The sequence below is a fragment of the Frankliniella occidentalis genome, unplaced genomic scaffold (genome assembly GCF_000697945.3).
Source record: "Frankliniella occidentalis isolate FOCC.00 unplaced genomic scaffold, Focc_3.1 Scaffold16, whole genome shotgun sequence".
Classification (NCBI taxonomy): Eukaryota; Metazoa; Arthropoda; class Insecta; order Thysanoptera; family Thripidae; genus Frankliniella; species Frankliniella occidentalis.
In genome coordinates this window covers 1,343,230-1,363,105 of record NW_026267146.1, presented here as the reverse complement: position 1 = coordinate 1,363,105, position 19,876 = coordinate 1,343,230, and the positions used below count along the sequence as shown (strand labels likewise).

At 38.6% G+C, this 19,876-nt stretch overlaps 6 protein-coding genes across 6 annotated transcripts in view; 3 read left to right on the top strand and 3 right to left on the bottom strand.

Annotated features, from left to right (window-relative positions):
* The first annotated feature begins 195 nt into the window (after positions 1 to 195).
* Positions 196 to 1,152, top strand: LOC113218042 (NADH dehydrogenase [ubiquinone] 1 beta subcomplex subunit 3). Its single transcript, XM_026438198.2, has 2 exons — positions 196 to 428; positions 750 to 1,152. The coding sequence occupies exons 1-2, from the start codon at positions 289 to 291 to the stop codon at positions 937 to 939; spliced, it is 330 nt and encodes a 109-aa protein (XP_026293983.1). The 5' UTR covers positions 196 to 288; the 3' UTR covers positions 940 to 1,152.
* On the bottom strand, positions 1,141 to 4,264 carry LOC113218019 (acyloxyacyl hydrolase). Its single transcript, XM_026438160.2, has 11 exons — positions 4,026 to 4,264; positions 3,699 to 3,855; positions 3,474 to 3,615; positions 3,237 to 3,404; positions 2,901 to 3,164; positions 2,706 to 2,813; positions 2,441 to 2,631; positions 2,169 to 2,341; positions 1,970 to 2,088; positions 1,716 to 1,889; positions 1,141 to 1,601 (listed from the first exon to the last, which is right to left on the bottom strand). Exons 1-11 carry the CDS (start codon positions 4,117 to 4,119, stop codon positions 1,473 to 1,475), a joined length of 1,719 nt encoding a protein of 572 aa, XP_026293945.1. The 5' UTR covers positions 4,120 to 4,264; the 3' UTR covers positions 1,141 to 1,472.
* A 138-nt stretch (positions 4,265 to 4,402) lies between these two features.
* LOC113218029 (mediator of RNA polymerase II transcription subunit 8) lies at positions 4,403 to 5,894 on the top strand. Its single transcript, XM_026438172.2, has 6 exons — positions 4,403 to 4,563; positions 4,724 to 4,963; positions 5,067 to 5,312; positions 5,384 to 5,560; positions 5,628 to 5,733; positions 5,806 to 5,894. Exons 2-6 carry the CDS (start codon positions 4,799 to 4,801, stop codon positions 5,883 to 5,885), a joined length of 774 nt encoding a protein of 257 aa, XP_026293957.1. The 5' UTR covers positions 4,403 to 4,563; positions 4,724 to 4,798; the 3' UTR covers positions 5,886 to 5,894.
* A 53-nt stretch (positions 5,895 to 5,947) lies between these two features.
* LOC113218036 (peptidyl-prolyl cis-trans isomerase FKBP1A) lies at positions 5,948 to 7,786 on the bottom strand. The gene is made up of 4 exons (XM_026438184.2): positions 7,600 to 7,786; positions 6,805 to 6,852; positions 6,615 to 6,727; positions 5,948 to 6,543 (listed from the first exon to the last, which is right to left on the bottom strand). Exons 1-4 carry the CDS (start codon positions 7,634 to 7,636, stop codon positions 6,412 to 6,414), a joined length of 330 nt encoding a protein of 109 aa, XP_026293969.1. The 5' UTR covers positions 7,637 to 7,786; the 3' UTR covers positions 5,948 to 6,411.
* A 439-nt stretch (positions 7,787 to 8,225) lies between these two features.
* Positions 8,226 to 16,421, top strand: LOC113201772 (vigilin). The gene is made up of 18 exons (XM_026415678.2): positions 8,226 to 8,301; positions 8,391 to 8,467; positions 9,369 to 9,600; positions 9,686 to 9,898; positions 9,978 to 10,184; positions 10,279 to 10,494; positions 10,579 to 10,762; positions 10,842 to 10,972; positions 11,054 to 11,234; positions 11,318 to 11,754; positions 11,836 to 12,114; positions 12,610 to 12,828; positions 12,906 to 13,199; positions 13,301 to 13,717; positions 13,797 to 13,907; positions 14,014 to 14,211; positions 14,287 to 14,505; positions 14,587 to 16,421. The coding sequence occupies exons 3-18, from the start codon at positions 9,409 to 9,411 to the stop codon at positions 14,860 to 14,862; spliced, it is 3,774 nt and encodes a 1,257-aa protein (XP_026271463.1). The 5' UTR covers positions 8,226 to 8,301; positions 8,391 to 8,467; positions 9,369 to 9,408; the 3' UTR covers positions 14,863 to 16,421.
* Positions 16,422 to 16,821: 400 nt separating this feature from the next.
* Positions 16,822 to 19,876, bottom strand: part of LOC113201780 (endothelin-converting enzyme 1-like) — a 32,217-nt gene continuing 29,162 nt past the window's right edge. Inside the window, exons 11-16 of the mRNA XM_052264064.1 lie at positions 19,442 to 19,623; positions 19,246 to 19,356; positions 18,902 to 19,169; positions 18,725 to 18,820; positions 18,390 to 18,466; positions 16,822 to 18,302 (exon numbers count right to left, since the gene is read on the bottom strand). Of these exons, the coding sequence (XP_052120024.1) occupies positions 18,197 to 18,302; positions 18,390 to 18,466; positions 18,725 to 18,820; positions 18,902 to 19,169; positions 19,246 to 19,356; positions 19,442 to 19,623 (840 nt within the window). The 3' untranslated portion in view covers positions 16,822 to 18,196. The remainder of the gene's footprint in view (positions 18,303 to 18,389; positions 18,467 to 18,724; positions 18,821 to 18,901; positions 19,170 to 19,245; positions 19,357 to 19,441; positions 19,624 to 19,876) is intronic.

Here is a 19,876-nt window from a genome sequence, read left to right as displayed (position 1 = left end):
AAAAGTACCCATGCTGCAGAGAGGAAGGTGAAAAAAAAACCCTCTCTCACACCATTAATTGCAGCTGTGCTGACCATCCCGTGGCCTTTTCCGAACGAACACTTAAGGGTTGGAATTTCAAAAGTCCCGCCGTCTGCCAAACGAGCTATCACCGCCTTCCAGAACTTCACGCTTAAGTTCTGGTCTGCTTGTTTCTGCGCTTTCTGCTAGAGAACGGAATCCCACCATCCCATAACCTTCCGAGCCGTAGGGAAATCAAGTGCTTCATTTCGATCAAACTTTGTCAAAATGGGAGGTGATCATCACCATCATGGGCCTCCTTACAAAGTACCTGATTACCGTACCTACAAAGTGGATGAAAATTCGCCAGAATTATTGCAAATCCAAAGAGCTCTCGCAGCTCAGGGCTTGAAAGATCCCTGGCTCAGGTTAGTAAAACGTAGTCAAAATATTTATACGCCTTACTTAGGCCTTTATGCGAGCTAATCTAGGCCATAATTTTAACCGACACTGTTTGCTTTTGTAACTTTATGATGAGAGGTTTCACTTTGTCATAAATGAGTCTTCGTTTGTGGCTTCTTGCATTCCCTCAGAGTTTGGCCAAAACAACTGAAATCATTTTGGTCGTGTGGAAATGTCCTGTTTTCGGACCTTAGTTTTCTGTATAATTCATTATATCCTTGATGACATGATCTAACTCTTTTCATTCCTTTTAAATAGTTTGACAAACTTGCATACTATGTTTCTAGGAATGAAGTTTGGAGATACAACCGACAGCTGATTGGCCCTCAAAATTGGTCAACTACGTGGGGAAGGATTATGTTCCGTAAATTCCCAGTTGGTTTGGCATTAGCTGCTGGAACTGTAGCTTTGGAGATGGCTTATGATTCTTACAATGGCAGCGGTGATCATGGACATGGTCATGGAGAACATCATTGATCTAATAATCTATCTAATGGAAGCTTGACGTTTTCATGTAGATTTGTGCGACGTAGACTGTGTAAATATTACAAATTTACTGTTGTCACATGGGTAAATCTTTTTGTTAAAGCAATGAAGTCCTGAAGCTGTGTTAATCCTTATTCTTTTTGTAAAATAGCATCTAAATTAATATCTAGGTTCTCATGTGAATAAAAATCCTTCTTAATTTTATTCCAATTTATTGATAATTTCCCATTTACAATGTACAGGAGGTGGGAAATGGAGTTTTTGTTGTAGGTTTTACTATTCTAGCAAGAGTCAAAGAAGAAGAAAATAGAATCATAAATTACGGCAAACAGTTTTTAAAGAGAGCCTCTAGATAATATTGTATCAAATTTGTGGCATGTAGCTTCTCTAACACTTTTGACTTAAAGAAAAGTTTGACATTGGATCTGTTTATGGGAACTGTTTCCTGAACTTTTTGATTCTTTGTCTTGTTCTGCTCTAGCTAGAATAGTCGATTGGGAAATATATTAAAATTTGAAGAAATATTAGTGACCTCCCTGGTCACCAAACATATTGAAAATTTCAGTGTTGAAAGGGTTGATTGGTCCAATGGATTCTGGTGCAATTGACTTAAGATTTTTCCAAAGAATGTCTGTTATAATGGGTTGAGCAATCTGCAAAACAATGAAATCAAAAGATTAGAAAATAAATTATTTTTCAATTCATAATTATAAAATTGGTGATTTTGGCATATTGAAATATTGATGCTCCAATTAAACCCTAGTTACCTGGTTAGGGTGAAAACCATCAATGGGTTCAAAAAGTTGCCATACTTCACCACCTTTTTTTGTCCAGGAGTTTATCACTTGAGTCAGAGGATTTTGTACATAGCTTAAAGAAACAGTTTTTGATACATAACTTGTAGCTATGTACTTCATCACATGGCTCAATTCGACAGCACGCTATAAAAGAACAGATTTGTTAGACTTTAAAAAAAAAAAATAGACCAGATTGTTGAAAAATTAAAAATAATCAAAGTCACCTTTGTGGTTTCATCTCTAATTGTCTTGTTATCACTAAGCCAGCCATTGCAAGGACTAATTTTCATACACTCAAACCAATTGAAGACATCCTTATACTTCACATTTCCATGATACTCTCCTGAAAATCACATCTGTTTTAACATCTTAAGCTCTAATAATGGTAATCGTTTTATACTGATATTCAGTGGGGAACTATACCAAGAGGATGCAAACGTTCAGCTAGGGTATCATAAATAAAAGTGCCGTTTACTAAACCAATAAGAACAATGTGACTGTTAGCTGGAAGTGTTTTCTCCAAAGTCTGAATAACTTGAACTATATTCTTATAAAACTGTTTAGTAGTGGTCATGTTTCTCAAGGTATCTGGAAATCTGTAAGATGATTAAATTAGTCTAAGTGAGATTTGTGAACAGGAAAAAGTCTACTAAATTTCACTTTAAAATATTAAACAAACTGCGGAACAAGCATACCTGTTGCAAACATCATTTCCAAATACTCCAAGCAGGACAGTAACTGGCTTATCTTCTAGAGATCTTGCTATATTCTTTACATTTTTCACAAGGTCAAAACTAGTGGCTCCATTACGGCACACATTTTGATAATCTCTGTGGTTACACAAATTCCTTTTCCGCATACGTAAATAAATAGAATCGACATCTCCCTTTAAAAGTAAGAGTAAAATTAAGAACAAGAGTACATAGATTACTATAAAAGAATTTACGTGATGAAACATACTTGAATAAGCTCTGGATCTGTTATGTTTTTGAAACCAGTTGCAAAACTGTACTGTGGCCAGTCAAACTCATCTAATAATACTCCAGTTAAATTTCTTAAAGATATATCCTTTAATTTAAAACAAATTCATATTTTGAATACACCAAAGATATCTTGAACAATATAACTCAAAATTTAAAATAAAATATTACTTACCTTTGATATCAGATTTGGATTAAACCAAGCAGCAGGGAAATGAAAATGAGCACCAACTGAGTCACCAAACATAACAATCCCACGAGATTTACTGGCTGCACAAAACTTAGTTTCCCATGGAATACCAGCCTCTTTATCTAGACCCCAAATCCCATTACAGTTGGTATCAAAGTTAACATCAGCGTAGTGTGGTCTGCGACCAGGATATATTTTTGAGTTCACATCAAAACAATCTCTTCCTCGCCAGTGTGATCCTCTCCATTTCTAAATCAGTTAAAAAGAATAGAATAAACCACAAAAATTTGACTCTAGCAACCAAAATAAAGTCTTCAATACCTCTGACGAACTGAATTTATCTCCATCAAAATCAAAAGCTGGCTCCATGTTTTCCCATACTGTTGATAAATATGAACATAGGTCCCTTACACCTGGCAGTTCACAAATGTTTCTATCCATATTGTGACCAGCACCATACCACTTCTCCATGATAGGCTTTACTCTAGTCTGGAATGAGCAAAGATGCTTGAAATAATTCTCTTACTTAAAATTGAAAGCATTAATAAATTTACGTACCCTAACATGTTCAACATCACTTTGTAATAAGTTATTAGAGGGCGATGGATATAAATGGCAGACTTTTTCTCCTGGATCCTGGTGACAAAGGTTGATCCCATAGCAAAAGGAGTCCGGTGTTACTTTTCCTTGCAATTCAATCCTTTAAAAATTAAAAAATAAAGTTTATAACACTTTGTGATTTTATTCTTTAGTTTTGATGAGAATGAGCTCGGAAAAACTTACAGCAAAAACAGAAGCGGCTCTAATGTTTGTAATGCTTTTTTACAAGCATTTTCAGTCGATGGCCAGAGGTGGTCACAGATGTGCAAAGTGATATTGAGAATATCTGAGCTATGAATCTCAGCCACCTGACCAAGAATGCCAGATGCAATGGTACATGCTGCAATATGAAATCAGTCTTAATTAAGTATTTGGCTTCAACTATATATATTTTCAAATTCTACAATAAGACAGAAAAACAAGGGAAAGAGGATGCATTCTTATTGTTTTTATACATAATGGAGCGTTTTGAGTCACGAAAAACCCAGACAAAAATCCCATCTAACTCACCAGCACACTCAATTCCGCCATTAACACCATACGACAAAGTTGGTGGGACGGTACATACAGCTAATGCAATACAAAAATACAAAAACAACTTCATTTTTATCAGCAGCAGCTGTAGCTTCTAGTTTCGGTGAGCATCAATGTTTACAATCAATATACCGCTTGTGCAGACGACAAAGAACAGACGACAGAACTTGTCCAAAGCTGCCACAAGCACAGTAACGTCTCGTATTCCTAAAACATCACCGCGTCTATCGCAAATCACTTCCTGCACTACTTCAAGATATCAACACTTCTTTTGTCATGGTGATTAGATAATCGGTTGACAAACAAACGAGACTTCGCAGTTCGGTGCATTTGCTGAGTTGAATACCGAAAAGTTGGCAACACTGCGCTCAGCGCACACCGTTAAAAATAAACACAGAACACAGTTAGTTGTTATTAGTTGCTTGTGATCTGTCACTATTCTAGTTCTAGTTGTAATCAATCTTGGTAGACATTTTATAAAGTACTTCCGACTTTCTCGGATCTGACTTCAAAGGTAATTTATTTAAGGGGACAGATTAGTCTCTATTTCAACGACTAAGAAATAGCTTAAATTATTTAAAACCAAAAGATTTGTCAGATTTGATGGTTATGTTATTAGCACCGGGTTGTCAGAACACATTTTCATGTTCAATACTTAATTTTTATCTTTTCAGGTTTTACTTTACGAGAGAGTGGGCTCTCACCCGTTCTGATGTGCTTCTGACTTATCATATTCTGAACTAATCAATATGCAGCGTGAAGAGAAACAGCTGGATCTGGCATTAGATGCCATCATCACTCGTGTTAATGATTTGAAACAATCTATTTCAAACATGATTGTGAAATTGGAAATGGAACATGAAACGCTCAATTGGCCGACTTTCTTAGATAATTTTGCTCTCATGTCTGGTCAGGTTAGTTCACACCCTTTATTCAGGCCTGCAAACCAAGTGTATATCATGCATCGTTTGATTCCATTGCTGATTCACAATAACTTGTCTTTTTCTGAAATTTTAGCTAACAGCTCTTACTAAAGTTCTCACACATGATAAGTGCCCAGCGCTACGAAACTTGGCTGTACTTCCTATTCAACTCAGCCAGGAAAGAGATACAGAGTTACTCAGAATCACAGAGCAAAGAGTTCCTCAGTTCTCCCATGATTTGGCTCCTGACTATTTGCGCACAAAGCTAGAACCTGATGTAGAGCAGAGAATGATGCAGCTAGAAATTAAGGCTGGAAATATGACCTTTGATATGGCGCAGGTATGTTACGTTGGCGTGGGTGAGGGTAGTCTTTCAAAATACTCATAACTAAAATATATGTCCCAATACAGAAACAGGTGTCAGCTTTCAATAAAGTTATGAATCATGTGTGGGATATTGTAAGTAAAGCAAGAGAAGAATGGGAAAGTGAGTCTGGCTCCAGAACTGGCCCCCAACAGACCACTTCTATTGGTGACACTCACCTCCTGGTGTCTGCCGTTAGTGCTGGAAAAAGTCTTAAGATGCCCGTAAGTTGTTTCTTTTTGTTTCTGTGTGCTGTTCCCACAGGAGTGTTTCTAAACATTGCTTTCACAGGTTCCTCAGGGTCAACCTGGACCTCAAGGAATGATGGGGCAAGGTCGACCAGGCAGTGGCCCTCCAGGTGGTCCAGTTGGAATGATAAATCCAGGGCAACAGCAAAGTATGTACGAGATGGAGCAGAATTTTAAGTTAACCTTTGTATTGAAAATAATTTGTACTTTATATTTTGCAGTGGGGCCTATGGGTAAAGTCCCAAGTGGAATTAAGACCAACATTAAGGCTGCATCTCAAATTCATCCTTACAATAGATAAGTTACTGTTGTTATAAGATATATGGGGGTTTGTATAAAGATGAATTGCAATTAAAGCAAAAGTAAGATAGTATTTAGTTTATTGGATAATGAAATTCATACATTAAAATGCAAGTTTCAGTAAATGCAGACGAGCTTAGAAAAAATTTGATTGAACTAATACACCAAACAAGGTTGGACCCTACATATCCAGGACAAAAACATAGTTTACAAGACCTGTAGAGGTTTTACTTCTCAGGTACAGCACCACTCAATGTGCTTAATTTTATCTAACTTGAAAGGTACATACAGTTGTGCCATTTACCCAACTTACAGATTCAAAATAATGGTCTAAACATGAAAAGGTTAAAAAAAATTGACCATCTTGTTAAAATGCAAAGCATGAAGAAGTCTCCATCTACAATTGAAACTAAGAAGCATGTTATGTTTTTAACAAGAAAATCAATCTAGGGAACAATGAGCTATAATGAGGGAGGACAAGATGATTTGGTTGGGCCAAACAAGTATTTCAATTAAAGATCAGGAATTCATGGTTCGACCTTGATAAGCTCCACATCAAAAATAAGAGTGGCGTTGGGGGGAATGATACCAGGGTGACCTCGAGATCCGTAAGCGTAGTCAGGTGAGCAGGTCAGGCGAGCCTTTTGGCCAACGGAGAGCTAAAACAAATGTAACAAATTAGAATTTAAATGTACATTATGAAGGATGACTTATCAATAACATCACCAACCTGTGCAAAGCCCTCATCCCAGCCTTTGATCACTTCACCCTTGCCAAGACGGAATTTGAAGGGCACACCTCGATCCCTTGAAGAATCGAATTTCTGTCCAGACGTGAGGGTACCTGAAGAAAAATGCCATGAGAACCAAAGTGCGACAATACACCCAAAAATTAATCTTTCGAGTGTTGCGAAATCTTACCAGTGTAGTGAACCACTACTGTCTGTCCAGTCTTAGGGAAGGTCTGGCCTGGAACAAAAAGACACAGGGTGTTACACAGGAAATAAAACATGAAAGTGCAACCCTGTGTCCTAGACATTGGAGCCCGAGAGGAGGTTATGCGCAATGCCGTTGCGTGACCACCGTGCGCTCGGACGAGGGGTGGGCGCCGGCGCCGCAGGCTCGGGCGCCAGGAATTCTTGCGGTCAATCGCCGAGCATTAGCGCCGCAGGGTACACGCCGCGCACGGAGCTGTTAACAGCACCGTCGCACTGCCCCAAAGGCAACCAGCCGGAGCGGGCGAGGCAGCCTATATGCCTATACCTGGCACGCATTCGACTCCTGTCAAATACCGCGACCAGAGCTCCACCCTGGATACTCTGACGCCGGGAAACGTGAACACCGACGGACGAGAGCAGGAAAATGTGTGCAAAATGCCGAGGCGCACGTCCGGAAACGCTGATCAAATTGCGATGCCGGCCGCAGCCCATTGCCATTAGGGCGTTAAATTGATGCGTGACCGGAGGGTGGCAGGTCTGGGATACATACATACTTAATCAAGTACACCTGGGAACGGATCGGCGGGGGAGGAAAGGGAATCAGGACTAACGCCTAATCATGCGGGGCTGGCCAGCAGAGCATAACCGCAAAACGAGGAACACGCAATAAGTGAATCACGGCATTCGCAGAGCGCTGCCGTGCGTGTGCTAACGAGGAAAAATCGATTGACCGTGTGGAGTTCGAGTCCTTAAATAATTCCTGGAGAACGAATCTTACCATCGCCGGGGGATGTCGTTTGGATTTCCACACCCATGGTTGATAGTTTTCGGTAATTTAGGGGCTTCGCTGTATTCGAAGAGTTGCTCTCGTTGTTCCGCGTCCTGCTCGGAGGCTTGTGATGTGAAGGATGTGGGTTTCGTTGACGGCGAGTGGCGACGGGTGGCCGAGTGGCCGAATGCCGTGTGGGAGAGAGAGAAACAATCGATGAGACGTCAAAAGCCCGACCACTGCAAGGCCCGGCGTGGGTGTGTAGGCCGCTTTTGGCCGAGGGAAGACCGTGGGGTACCTGCCCGACACGTTTTCAGACCTCAAAACGTCGCACCCTCATGTATACACAAATAAACAGCTTTCTTTCAAGTTGTCACCGATTAATATTTCCAAATTCGCCGTTCGCAGTTATAACAGCATGACACGGAGATTCCTTTGCTGCTGAGGCATCTAAAGTTTTTCATAATTTAGTCTCACCCTCAACCTTGGAATGTCAATACGAATACACAGTTTAGGGTGATGACGTATAGACCTATATTTTTCTGTCTCTCTTCAACTGAATACAAAAGAGCAAGTGCAAGAGAGATGGAAGAAGAGTCCCGAGGTCCACGACTGCACATCCGAAGTGACCCGAAGTGCCTTCGCCCTCGTCGGTGCTGTTGCAACTCGACTTCGTCTGTCCGGTTCTAGTTCGCCTCTGTCTCCCCCCCGGTGAGTACGCTGTGTAGTCTGCCTCTGTCTCGGAATGCAGCTCTCAACTTGTATTTTTTTCGGCTTCTAATTTGAAGTTATTGTTCTAGGACGACAGAAGTTCCCTATTCGTGCAGGGGATGAGCAGGAGCAGTCCCTAGGCCGGATATTTTGGATTTGCAGTACAGTAAGTAAATTTTTTTTTGGACACGTCAATGGATGGAGGAAGAAGGGGCTGGCAAGATGTTGACACGTAGCTAGCGGATTAGAGCTTGGCATCTGATAGTGGACGAGTATGGGTCGTGATAATGTGGTCCATTTAACGTTTATGTAGTTTTTGGGCGCTGTGTACCAGCCTCTCATCCCAATTCACCGATTTTGCTATAGTTTGTGTCTAACAGATGTTCTCGGTTCATTGAATGTTGTTACCGCAAGCAACGTGTCTCGTGACCTTATGAACTTATGAACTCTGTGAACTGAATATTTTATTCGCTGTCTAGTTCAAGGGGATGATGAATAGACCCTTATTTCATTATCCAGCCTGTTTTTAAGTAGATGAAATTGCACATACTCCCTGACAAGTCTTGAAGGTTAGGTTTGCTTGCATTCCACAATAATGTTTCTTGTCAAGGGAAACATCTTGTCATGGTCTCATTATGAAGGGCACCTCATCTCTGCTTGTTTCGGTGAAGTCTCATTGAAAGCTCTGGTAGAGTGTGATGTCTGTCCTTGTCAGTAGGGTTTTCTTGTGGTCAAATATTGTCATTCATTTTTTAAAAAATAAGCCTCTTAATTTCTTAGTAATACAAATTACTTCAGCATTTCTTTTGAAACAACATATTTTTCATGTCCTTTTGAATAAAATTGTAATTGCCTTTCTTTCATGACCTTATCTTGCAAGGGGAGAAAAGAGCTGATGAGTTGAAAGTTCTAGGCATATCAATTTTTCTTCATGCTGTGTCAGGTTTTTTAATGGGGAGAGATGTGGCATTTTCATTAAGTTTAAATAATATTTGGAGGGGAACACTAATCCGAGTTAACCAAGATTGACTTAATAGGTAGTTGATAATTTGATTTCTTCGTTCTAGTGGTACTGTAAAGACTCGGCGTGAACCAGGACCCCGCACCATGGAGCCAACAGTGAGTGAAGAGAGCGCGCAATACGATACTAACAACACCAACTCGGACACCTCACCAGCTTTCAGCTATGATGATGTGTTCCCTGCACTACCTGAATCCAACAATGTTGCTGCCCCCACCGGCAACACTCTTGGACAATGGAACAACAAAATGAGAATCAGCAACTCCAACATTGCTCAGGTACCTTTGATAATATTTTATGTTGGTTTTACTTAAGTATCTCTAGAAAGAAAGAAATTCAGTTCATGAAAACAATTTATTGCAGGTTTTCCACGTGCCATGTGAGGAACGTCGTGATTCCAGCCATAAGTTTGGAGAAGGAGAATCCAACCATAACTGCCTGCATATCATGAAAGAGACTTCTACTGTTATTGAAATTTCTGTAAACAAAGATCAATCTTTGACCTTCCTTGTTCAAGGCAAGCCAAGTGCCGTGCTAGAGGCAAAGCGTAAAATCCTGCAGCAATTCCAGACCCAAGTAAGTTCTCCTGTTTAATTTTGCCTGTTAAATCTTTTTTCAGTTAATTTTATTTTTCATTGCATATGTTGTTTTTCAGGCAATGCACAAGATTCATATTCCTCAAGACCACCATCGTCTTATTTTAGGGAGAGCAGGACAGCGTTTGAAAGATTTAGAGAAGGCAACTGCTACTAAAATCACCATCCCAAGACAGAATGATGAGTCTGATGTCATTACCATCACTGGTACTAAGGAGGGTATTGACAAAGCTGTGCATGAGATCAGTATCATTTCTGATGAGCATGTAAGTCTATTGTTCTGGATAAATTTAGTTATTAACTATATAAATTAATCAATGTTTAATCTTTGATTTTTTAAAAATATTTTATAAAAAATAGTCTCGACAAGCTAATGAGAGAGTGGAGATTCCCAAAATCTTCCATCCATTTATCACTGGTGCCAACAATGAGAAAGTGAATGCTTTAATGGAAGAAACTGGAGTCAAAGTCCATATTCCACCACCTTCTGTGATGAAAGATGAGATATCTATTGCTGGTGAAAAACAGGGTGTACAAGTGGCCAAGGAACGCATTTTGCAGATTTATGAAGAAATGGTTTGTGGAAGATATTTTTATATCCACTTTGTTTTCAATAATCTAATCTAATCTCTAATCTTTCATTGATACCTTTTTTTGTAGAAGAAAAGATGTGCCACTGTCAGCATTCAGGTTCCCAAAGCTCAACATAAATACATCATTGGCCACAAGGGCTCTGCAATCAATGAAATCTTGTCATTGACTGGTGTGAGTGTTGAGATGCCTCATAATGAGTCAGCTGCAACTTCAATCACCCTTAGAGGCCCTCAAGACAAAATTGGAGCAGGTTAGGAAATTTCTAAGGATCCTTTGTTCTTCATCACTCTTCGACTTTCTTTTATTTGCCCTCTCTCTCTTTACCTCAGCTTTGACTATGGTCTATGAAAAAGCCAATAGTGTGGGAACTGAAATAATTGATGCCCCTGCGTGGCTCCACAAATTCATCATCGGTCGGAAGGGTAGCAAAATCCGGGAGCTGACCCAAGACATGCCCAAGGTATTTCCAATATTATTCAGTCATTTAAAATAGTCTTATTTACCATTTTTATTACCTTACTTACAATGCTAAATGTGATAGGTCCACGTTGAATTTGCTGAAAAAGACAAAATCAAAATTGAAGGCCCCCCTGAAGAAGTTGCCAAGGTTGCCGATGTATTGCGCCCTCTAGTGGCTGATATGGTGCGCAACATGGTCTCCACTGAAATTAATGTCGATATTAAATACCACAAACATATCATTGGAAAAGCTGGTGCCAACAGTGAGTTCATGTTCTAACCAATGTACTCACAGCACACTTTTTGAAATGTTAACATTAATTTCTTTTGTGGTCTTACTTTACAGTCAACAAACTGAAGGATGATACTGGTGTCACAATCAATATTGCTGAAAACCATCATGCCATTCGCATTGAAGGCAATAAGAAAGGAGTTGAACAGGCTAAGCAAGTCATTGAAGAAATGGTTGCAAAGATGGAGAATGAGAAAGACAAAGATGTCATTATTGACCACCGTTACTTTAAGAGTTTAATTGGAACTAAGGGAGAAAAAATTAAAGAATTGAGAGACAAATTTAGCGAGGTGCAAATTGTTTTCCCTACGCTTGGTGAAAACCGTGATGTTGTCAAAGTAAGAGGACCCAAGAAGGATGTTGATGAGTGCTGTAAGTGCCTCACCAAAATGGTAAAAGAGCTTAAGGAAAGCAGCTATGTTTTGGAAGTACCTATTTACAAGCAGTTCCACAAGTTTGTCATTGGAAAGGCTGGTGCTAACATTCGGAAGGTATGTCCTAGTTCTGCCACTTGTTACTATGAAAACAAACATATACGGTTTGTTTATCTATCTGTTTGTGTTTTCTTACAGATTCGTGATGAAACTCAGACCAAAATTGATTTGCCCGGCGAAAATGACACCAGTGATGTTATTATTATCACCGGCAAAAAGGAAAATGTTGAGCAAGCAAAGGAGCAAATTCAGAAAATTCAAAATGAGCTTGCTAATATTGTTACAGATGAACTTAGCATCCCACCCAAATTCTACAATTCTCTTATTGGTGCTGGTGGTAAATTGATTCATTCCATCATGGAAGATTGTGGGGGAGTCAACATCAAATTCCCAGCAGCTGACAGCAAAAGTGATAAGGTGAGATATTTTACACTTATTGGTATTCGGGGGTGTTAGGTGCAACAACTAAGATTTGTCAGTGTCAGTTCAGTTTACCTAATGTCTTGTACCATGGTTTACTATGCTGCTGGATTTATAACTAATAGCGTGCATATAGAAAGCACTTAATAAAAAATGGAATGGTAAGTTTTAATGTGTGTTCCACAGCATGCAGTGTCAGAGTTCTTACAAAATCAATATTTCATTTCATTATTTGCGAATTCTTTGTTAACTAGAACATGTATGTTGTTTCTCTATTTATGATGTGAAGTTTTTAAACAATAATGTGCATGATCTTGTTTGTGTTAGTCTGTTCAAGGTAGAGTTGTTTTTTTGTTGTTTTTGTATGTGAGCTCACAGTTGGAAAATTGTTTGTTTTCTTGCATCTTTGTTTTTATTTTAATTGCATGCTCTACTCCGATTTGTCAAGGTCTCTTTGATATGACGATGACATCCTTTGCTTTTCTTCTTCAGGTGATTATTCGGGGTCCTAAGGATGATGTAGAAAAGGCCAAACAGCAGCTTTTGGAGTTGTCAAACGAGCGTCAGCTTTCTTCTGTGTCTGCTGAAGTGCGTGCCAAGTCACAGCACCACAAATTCCTCATTGGTAAGAATGGTGCCAACATCAAACGCATTCGAGACTCTACTGGTGCACGCATCATTTTCCCAACCGACAAAGATGAGGACAAAGAGGTAATTTTTATTCTTTCCATTTTCATCTAAATTGCTAAATTGGTTGATTTTAATTTTTCAAAATCTTGTTATTTAAGGTGATTACAATCATCGGGAAGAAAGAATCAGTTGATGCAGCCAAGGCTGAACTAGAATCTGTTATCAAAGAAATTGCCAATACAACTGAGAGCTTCATGACTGTTGACCCGAAACATCACCGTCACTTTGTTACTCGTCGCGGTGAGGTTCTGCATCGCATTTCTGATGAATGTGGTGGAGTCTCCATATCGTTCCCAAGAGCTAATGACCCAAGTGATCAAGTCACACTCAAGGGAGCTAAGGAATGCATTGAAGCAGCTAAAACCCGAATTCTAGAAATTATTTCTGATTTGGTATGTTGGTTGTTCTATTATTTCCTGATACGCTGTCATCAGTAAATTTAACCAACAGCTAATTTTTGTCGTAATCTTACCAAAAAAAATTCTATTTACAGGAAGCCCAGGTCTCTATTGATTGCATAATTCCACAGCAACACCACAGAACTATCATGGGTACCCGTGGGTCTAAGGTTCAAAATGTACAGGCAGAACATAATGTTCAAATTAAATTCCCTGACCGTGATGATACATCTGAGTATGTACCCATCAATCAACAAAATGGTGAAGGTGATGGCGATCAGGCTGCTGTCCGCCGTTGTGATGTTATCCGCATTACTGGCAAGAGTGAAAATTGCCAAGCTGCAAGCAATGCATTGAAAGATTTGGTTCCCATCACTGTTGAAGTGAGTGTTCCATATGAATATCACCGGTCTATATGTGGCCAGAAGGGCAAGGATGTGCGTGAACTCATGTCTAGGTATGATGTTCACATCAGACTCTCTCCAGCTGATCAGCATCTTGATGTTGTTGAGGTTTGTTCTATTCCTTCTCTAACAGTCAGTCTCCCTGTATGTTTATTGTCTATCTTATCAAAATTCTTCTGATGTTTAGGTCACTGGAGCCCCTGCTAATGTTGAAGCTGCTAAGGAAGGTATTGAGCAGCGTTGCAAAGAACTTGAAGCAGATCAGGCTGACCGTGCTCTGCGATCATTTGAAGTCAAGGTAATTAAATTTTTGAACATAAAATTCTAGGCTACTTTTTGTTGCTATGGTTGTTAATGAACATATCTTCATCAAGTTTTATATGACCTGTGTCTGTTTTTTCCAGATTGAAGTTGATCCAGAGTACCACCCCAAGATCATTGGTCGCCGTGGTGCTGTGATCACTAAAATCCGTGCTGATCACAATGTCTCCATCAACTTCCCCAACAAGGGAGAAGCTGAAGCCTCCATCATCACTATTATTGGATATGAAAAGGATGCATTAGCCGCTCAGGAATCAATCATGAAGATTGTCAATGAGCTGGTAAGTTTTAGAAAGATTTGAGTACAATTTCTTTCAAAAATGATATTTTAATCACTGATTTTTTTTTTTCTTTAGAATGAACTTACAAAGGAGGATCTTGACGTGGATTCCCGAATCCACTCGCGTCTCATTGGCAGCAAGGGTCGCAACATTCGCAAGATTATGGATGAGTATAAGGTTGACATCAAGTTTGCCAGATCCACTGATCCCAACCCCAACATCATGACTGTCATGGGACAGCCTGATAACGTTGAAGAATGCAAAGAACATATCCTAAATGTGGTAGAGGAATATGTAAGTTTGTCTCAAACTATTTTTTGTCTGACATCCAGTTTGGTTTCCTGGCTCCTAATATCTCAATTGTTTAACTTACAGATGCAGGATATGTTGGATGAAGAGTACCGCAATAGTTTCCTCAAGAAACCATCCAAGCCTGATACACCCGCTGCCAAGGATCCGAATGATCCTGGCTTTGTAGTTAAGGGTGCTCCATGGGAGCAGAAGGCTCCCAATATGGAGAGTAAAGAGGAGTTCCCCTCATTTGGTGGCCCATCTGCTCCAGCTCCTGCCTCTGCTCCATCTGTTGGCGGTTGGGGACCTAAGAAATGGGGTGGTGACAACAACATGTATTCTGTGAATAACTACCAGTAAACTTGTTGGGTGAGTTCATTGTAATGAGTTTGAGTTCCATCTAACAAACTTATTACCAGGTAAAATACAGATTTGCTCTAGAGCTCTGATGTAAAGTAAATCAACAAGAAAAACATCGTAAATTTGAAAAGCTAGAGGACTGCATTCAAAGTGGGGATTTTAAGTGCATAAACCTCTTCTGTGAAAGTTGACTAATTTTTTAATTTGAAACCTTTCAAATAAAAGCTTTCTTTCACAAAAAAAAATTGAAAAAAAAATGTGAAAAGACAAAAAAAGAAATTCTTGTGGGTGGCAGTTTAGAATGAGGATTATAGTATTCTCTAAATACATTTCCCCCTCCCTTCTATCGTTTGAAATGGAACTTTGGTAACATACCCGGTTTTACTAACCTGGATTGTCTATCATTGCCCCTGTGCGCGCGCATCTCTCCCCTCACTGTAAGCAGACCTGGCCTGATTTTCTGGACATGAGATTGGCTCCATTTATCTGACATTTGATGTAACGGATTTTTTTTTATTAAGAAAATGATAATACGATGAAGTGAAAGTTAACAGTCTTCCCAGGTTGGATGTAGACAGTGTTGAGATTTCAGTTGAATTCTCCTGTTTTTGTTCTTTTTGTAAAGTGGTTTATTTCCTGTCCATGACTGTTACTTTTCATTTGGACAAGGAAATTTTCCTCCCTCATAAGCGTCGTCTTTGAGACTCTGGGAAAGTCTGTAATTCCATCCGTACGTACAATAGGGAGAGAGAGATCTCCAGCCTAAGGCTGTGTTTTAATTTTCCTTGTTTAATTAGAAATATCAAAATGCAGAATGAAATGCCCCAGAGGTATTGTCATGAAATCAAGTTCTATTAGTTTTTATTAATTGTGTGAATGTACAATTATTCTTACCAAATTTTTCTGCTTGATTTTGTTTTTGTATTTATGTATATGTATTGGAGAGTTTTATTTAACTTACATATATTTATCTAATCAACTGAAGGTGTCCCATCTTTGGTCATGTATTAGGCAAGTGTATCTGAGATCTTAGGTGTAACCTAAGACACTCTGACTTTTCATTTGTACTGTACCCTGTGAATTAACAGAGCTTTTTATAATTGTAATATATATGATGCATGAATTATTTTAGTGATACCCAGAGATCATGTATTTTGAAGGTATTATCAATGTTTTACCTTGCCAAAACTGAAGGTGTTGTGTGAAATGTTTGAAGAGTTCCCTGTTTCTATGTAAAGAAACCACAAAAATGAGCGTTGACAGAGCAATTCTCATCTATTTATGTAAGGCTAGGATGAACAAATTTGTGCTGGACTGTGGGCAGGCTCAGATTGCAATAGTGCCTTCTCTTGTTGCCTGTGCCACACTGTAACCCCAAATTTTCTTACAAAATGATGTTAACTAAAAAATGAATTTAAAAATGCTTGTTTGAGGGAGGAAATTTGACTTGGAGTGGGAGTGTTTACTGACCATGAATAAGTGGAAGTGATTTCCCAATGATATCTTGTTTTGTTTACATAAACAATGACAGACTGAAATAATAAAAAAAAAGAAATCTAGAGCAAATACTTCTTTATCCTTCATCCTACCAAGAGAAGATACAAGAGAAGAATATCTGAGATACAGATTAGAGGGTCATTAGAGTTCCCCCTTCAAAACATGATTTTTACCATAGTTTTGAAGAGTGGAAATCTTCCCTGAAATTCTGAAAAGTAGTCTGTCTGAGCCAAGGCAAACTTTGGATTTGGTCACTTTCTTTGGACCTCATTCCTAATTGAACTCTTTGGACAAGAGATGGCAAAGGTAAGGAGCTGTCTTGGAGTGAGGTGAGTTGTGGACCAGTCGCAGAAAAAAGACTGAGTTGATACAGCCACTTGCTCTGCAGTGATCTTCCAGAGAACCTGCGCGACGTTGTCCAGTTTTAAGGATTGGTGTGGGGGAAAGAATTGACAAGAAACATTGTTGCTAATCATAATTTACTACAAGCTGACAGATATGGATGAAATAATTATAAAAAATCATAACATTAAAACTTACAGTTTAAATATATTTTTATCACAGAATTTAAACAACTTTCATACAATTTTACACAACACATTTTCACAGAATTTTTTTAAAAATAAAAAGCTCCACACTGGGATTGTAGCTATTCTCTCTTAAAATCTACTTTTAATAAAATTATGATTAGCAGGAAGCTGCTTTGTACAAGATTTTACAGATGACATTTCATAACAGCAAGAGCTATGAGCATCTCCACTATTCCTCAAGACTTATAAATTAAAGTCGACACCTTAAACACTGTCATTTATGGTTACACAACAAGACTGGTTCAAACAGAGCAACCCATTGTTGTATATTCTGAAATAAATTAAACCAAAACAGGGGATCTAGGAGAAGAGCATAACATAGACTACAGAAACATCACTTGGAACAAAAAATACAATTGGGCACTCATTGGCATGAGCTTTAATAAACATCCACAAAATATTCAACGTCTATATAAATAGCTATAAGCTTCAATTTAATACTGATAAGGGATGGGATACTGACGGGTTTGCGATGAGGATGCTTTACGTACTTCACAAAAGTTTGTGAACTGAATACTTTTCATACATTTTCAAGAACTACTCACATTTTATACAATTAAATATCCTGTCAACATCCAAAACAAAACATCTACCACACTAGAAGCACCTGTGATATTTGTATGTCGTTTTCAAACACAATAACTGCCATAAAGCTGAGCCGACCCATACTTAAATTTTTTATGACTCCTGCGATAACAGTGGGTAATTATATGAGTATAGCTTGGTTCAGTCCAATTTAAGATATTTCTTCCTGTAAGCATTCACTTCCATTGTGTTCTGGAGAGAGAAATCCCAACCTTAATGTCCACAACAAAAGGTCGACTGGCAGTGAATAAGTTACTGTCATGACGCAATTAGATCATTTTTCTTGAAATAGTTTCTGATAATATCAGATAGCATCACAAGGCAGAATAAATCAAATCATTTCAAAAATCTACCAAGACAAAACAGAAGTCAATATGACTCAAAAAAAATTAAAAAAGTACTATGCAACAGTACACAATACATGTTCAAACAAAAACTCTGTTTGTCATAGAAACAGAAATGTCATCATTTTTCTTCAAATCAAAATTTTAAAAAAATCACTTGTAAAATTCAAACAGAATAAAAATTTACTAAAAGTAAAGTCAGAGAGCAAAACTTTGTTGTGGCCTTCAGTTTTTCTTTGCAATAAGCAAAGGATATCAGGGCATTCATTACTAAGTGCAATGTGCCACTGATGCATATGGCAGTGGCTTGGCCCAATGCTAAAAAACACTAGGACACGCTTGGTGGCCATAAAGAGGCGATGAGTCTCCATCACATTTAAACACATCTGAAAACTCCTGAAGCTGGGATATCACAACTTGTAGTCTGAAACACAATTAAAAAATATAAATGCAGTAGGTGTATAGCAAGAAGCAAAGAGATATAGAGGATGCATTATTGAGAGATACTTACAATGATTCACTACTTAAAGATGGACTGATCACTTCATCAAGATCTGCTTGTTCTGGACTCCTTTTTGTGCACAAGCTCTGCAAAAAAAATGTATCGATGGGATTCAAAGTATTCTAATGTATACCAAAACTGCAGCAAAAACGCACCTGGGCAAAATTTAAGAAGAAAAGCTCCCTGGGTTCAATATTTTCCATTGCAGGTTGATGTGTGTGTTGAACAGTTTCATCAAGATCTGCTTGTTCTGGACTCCTTTTTGTGCACAAGCTCTGCAAAAAAAATGTATCGATGGGATTCAAAGTATTCTAATGTATACCAAAACTGCAGCAAAAACGCACCTGCGCAAAATTTAAGAAGAAAAGCTCCCTGGGTTCAATATTTTCCATTGCAGGTTGATGTGTGTGTTGAACAGTTTCTTCAACTCGAACAAAAGCCTGATAATCAAAATTAAGTTCAGTCAGCACCCTCTTTTTTCTGTGCGCACAAAAAATATGTTTGCAAGTATTAAGTAGTACCTCATATGCTTGCTGAACTGATGCAATCCATTGAACAGTGTCTAACGAAGTTCGGTTAGCAGTCACAGGGAGGTCAGCCAGTTTCTTAGACATAACAAATTTGTATAGGCAAGTTGTTGCTTGGTCTGTCATAAGTAGAGATTGGTTGACAGCTGGGTCCAAGGGTCCCAAAAGGCTTCCATTAGCTGCATACAAGTTGTTCCATGGCAAAGTGGCAGAAACAATCGCTCTTGCAATATGAACACCAATTCTTCCAAATAAGACAGGCCTAAGGGAGAAGGAAATAGAATGTTAGGAAAGAAGAGTGTTACTCAAAGAAAGACAATTAGTATGTGAACACTTACAGTGGATACGCAGGGTCAAAGAATGGTGGTGATAAGACACTTGGAGGCAGAACAATTTTATTTGCTGTAGGAATATATTCTACATTATAGCCAGTGACTGTGTCAATCCATCTACAACAAGATACAAAAGTATGTTTTACACCGTTTAACACATGAATAAAATTTTAACTAAAAGCAGTCAAAATATCTAGTTTACCTGTGCTCCTCTGATGGGTTGTTTAGTCTGCGTTCCTGTTCTTCTTGTAAGTATGTAACACCATACAAGATATTTTGAAAGAAATCGTTTTTCTGCACATTTAAGTGGTTATACAGATCCTCCAAATAGTTGTCCATCGAGAAAGCTTCTGGTAATCCAACTTGCAGAGAGAGGCCAGTGAGCTGAAAGAAATAAAGTTTATCTCATTCAAAGTCTTCTACAGAATAGGCAACTCAATAGAAACCCAGTGCAAAATTGTCAATACAATATTGACTATGCGTCAATTTGACCTTTTCATCATCAAAGTCGACATGACTGTCATTTCTCACAGGTTCTCACTGGGAAAGATACAACAAAATTTATTACCTTATCTACAACATGAGTCCGTAATTCTGTAGGAGACCATGACTCCTCTATGTTCTTCTGAATTGTTGC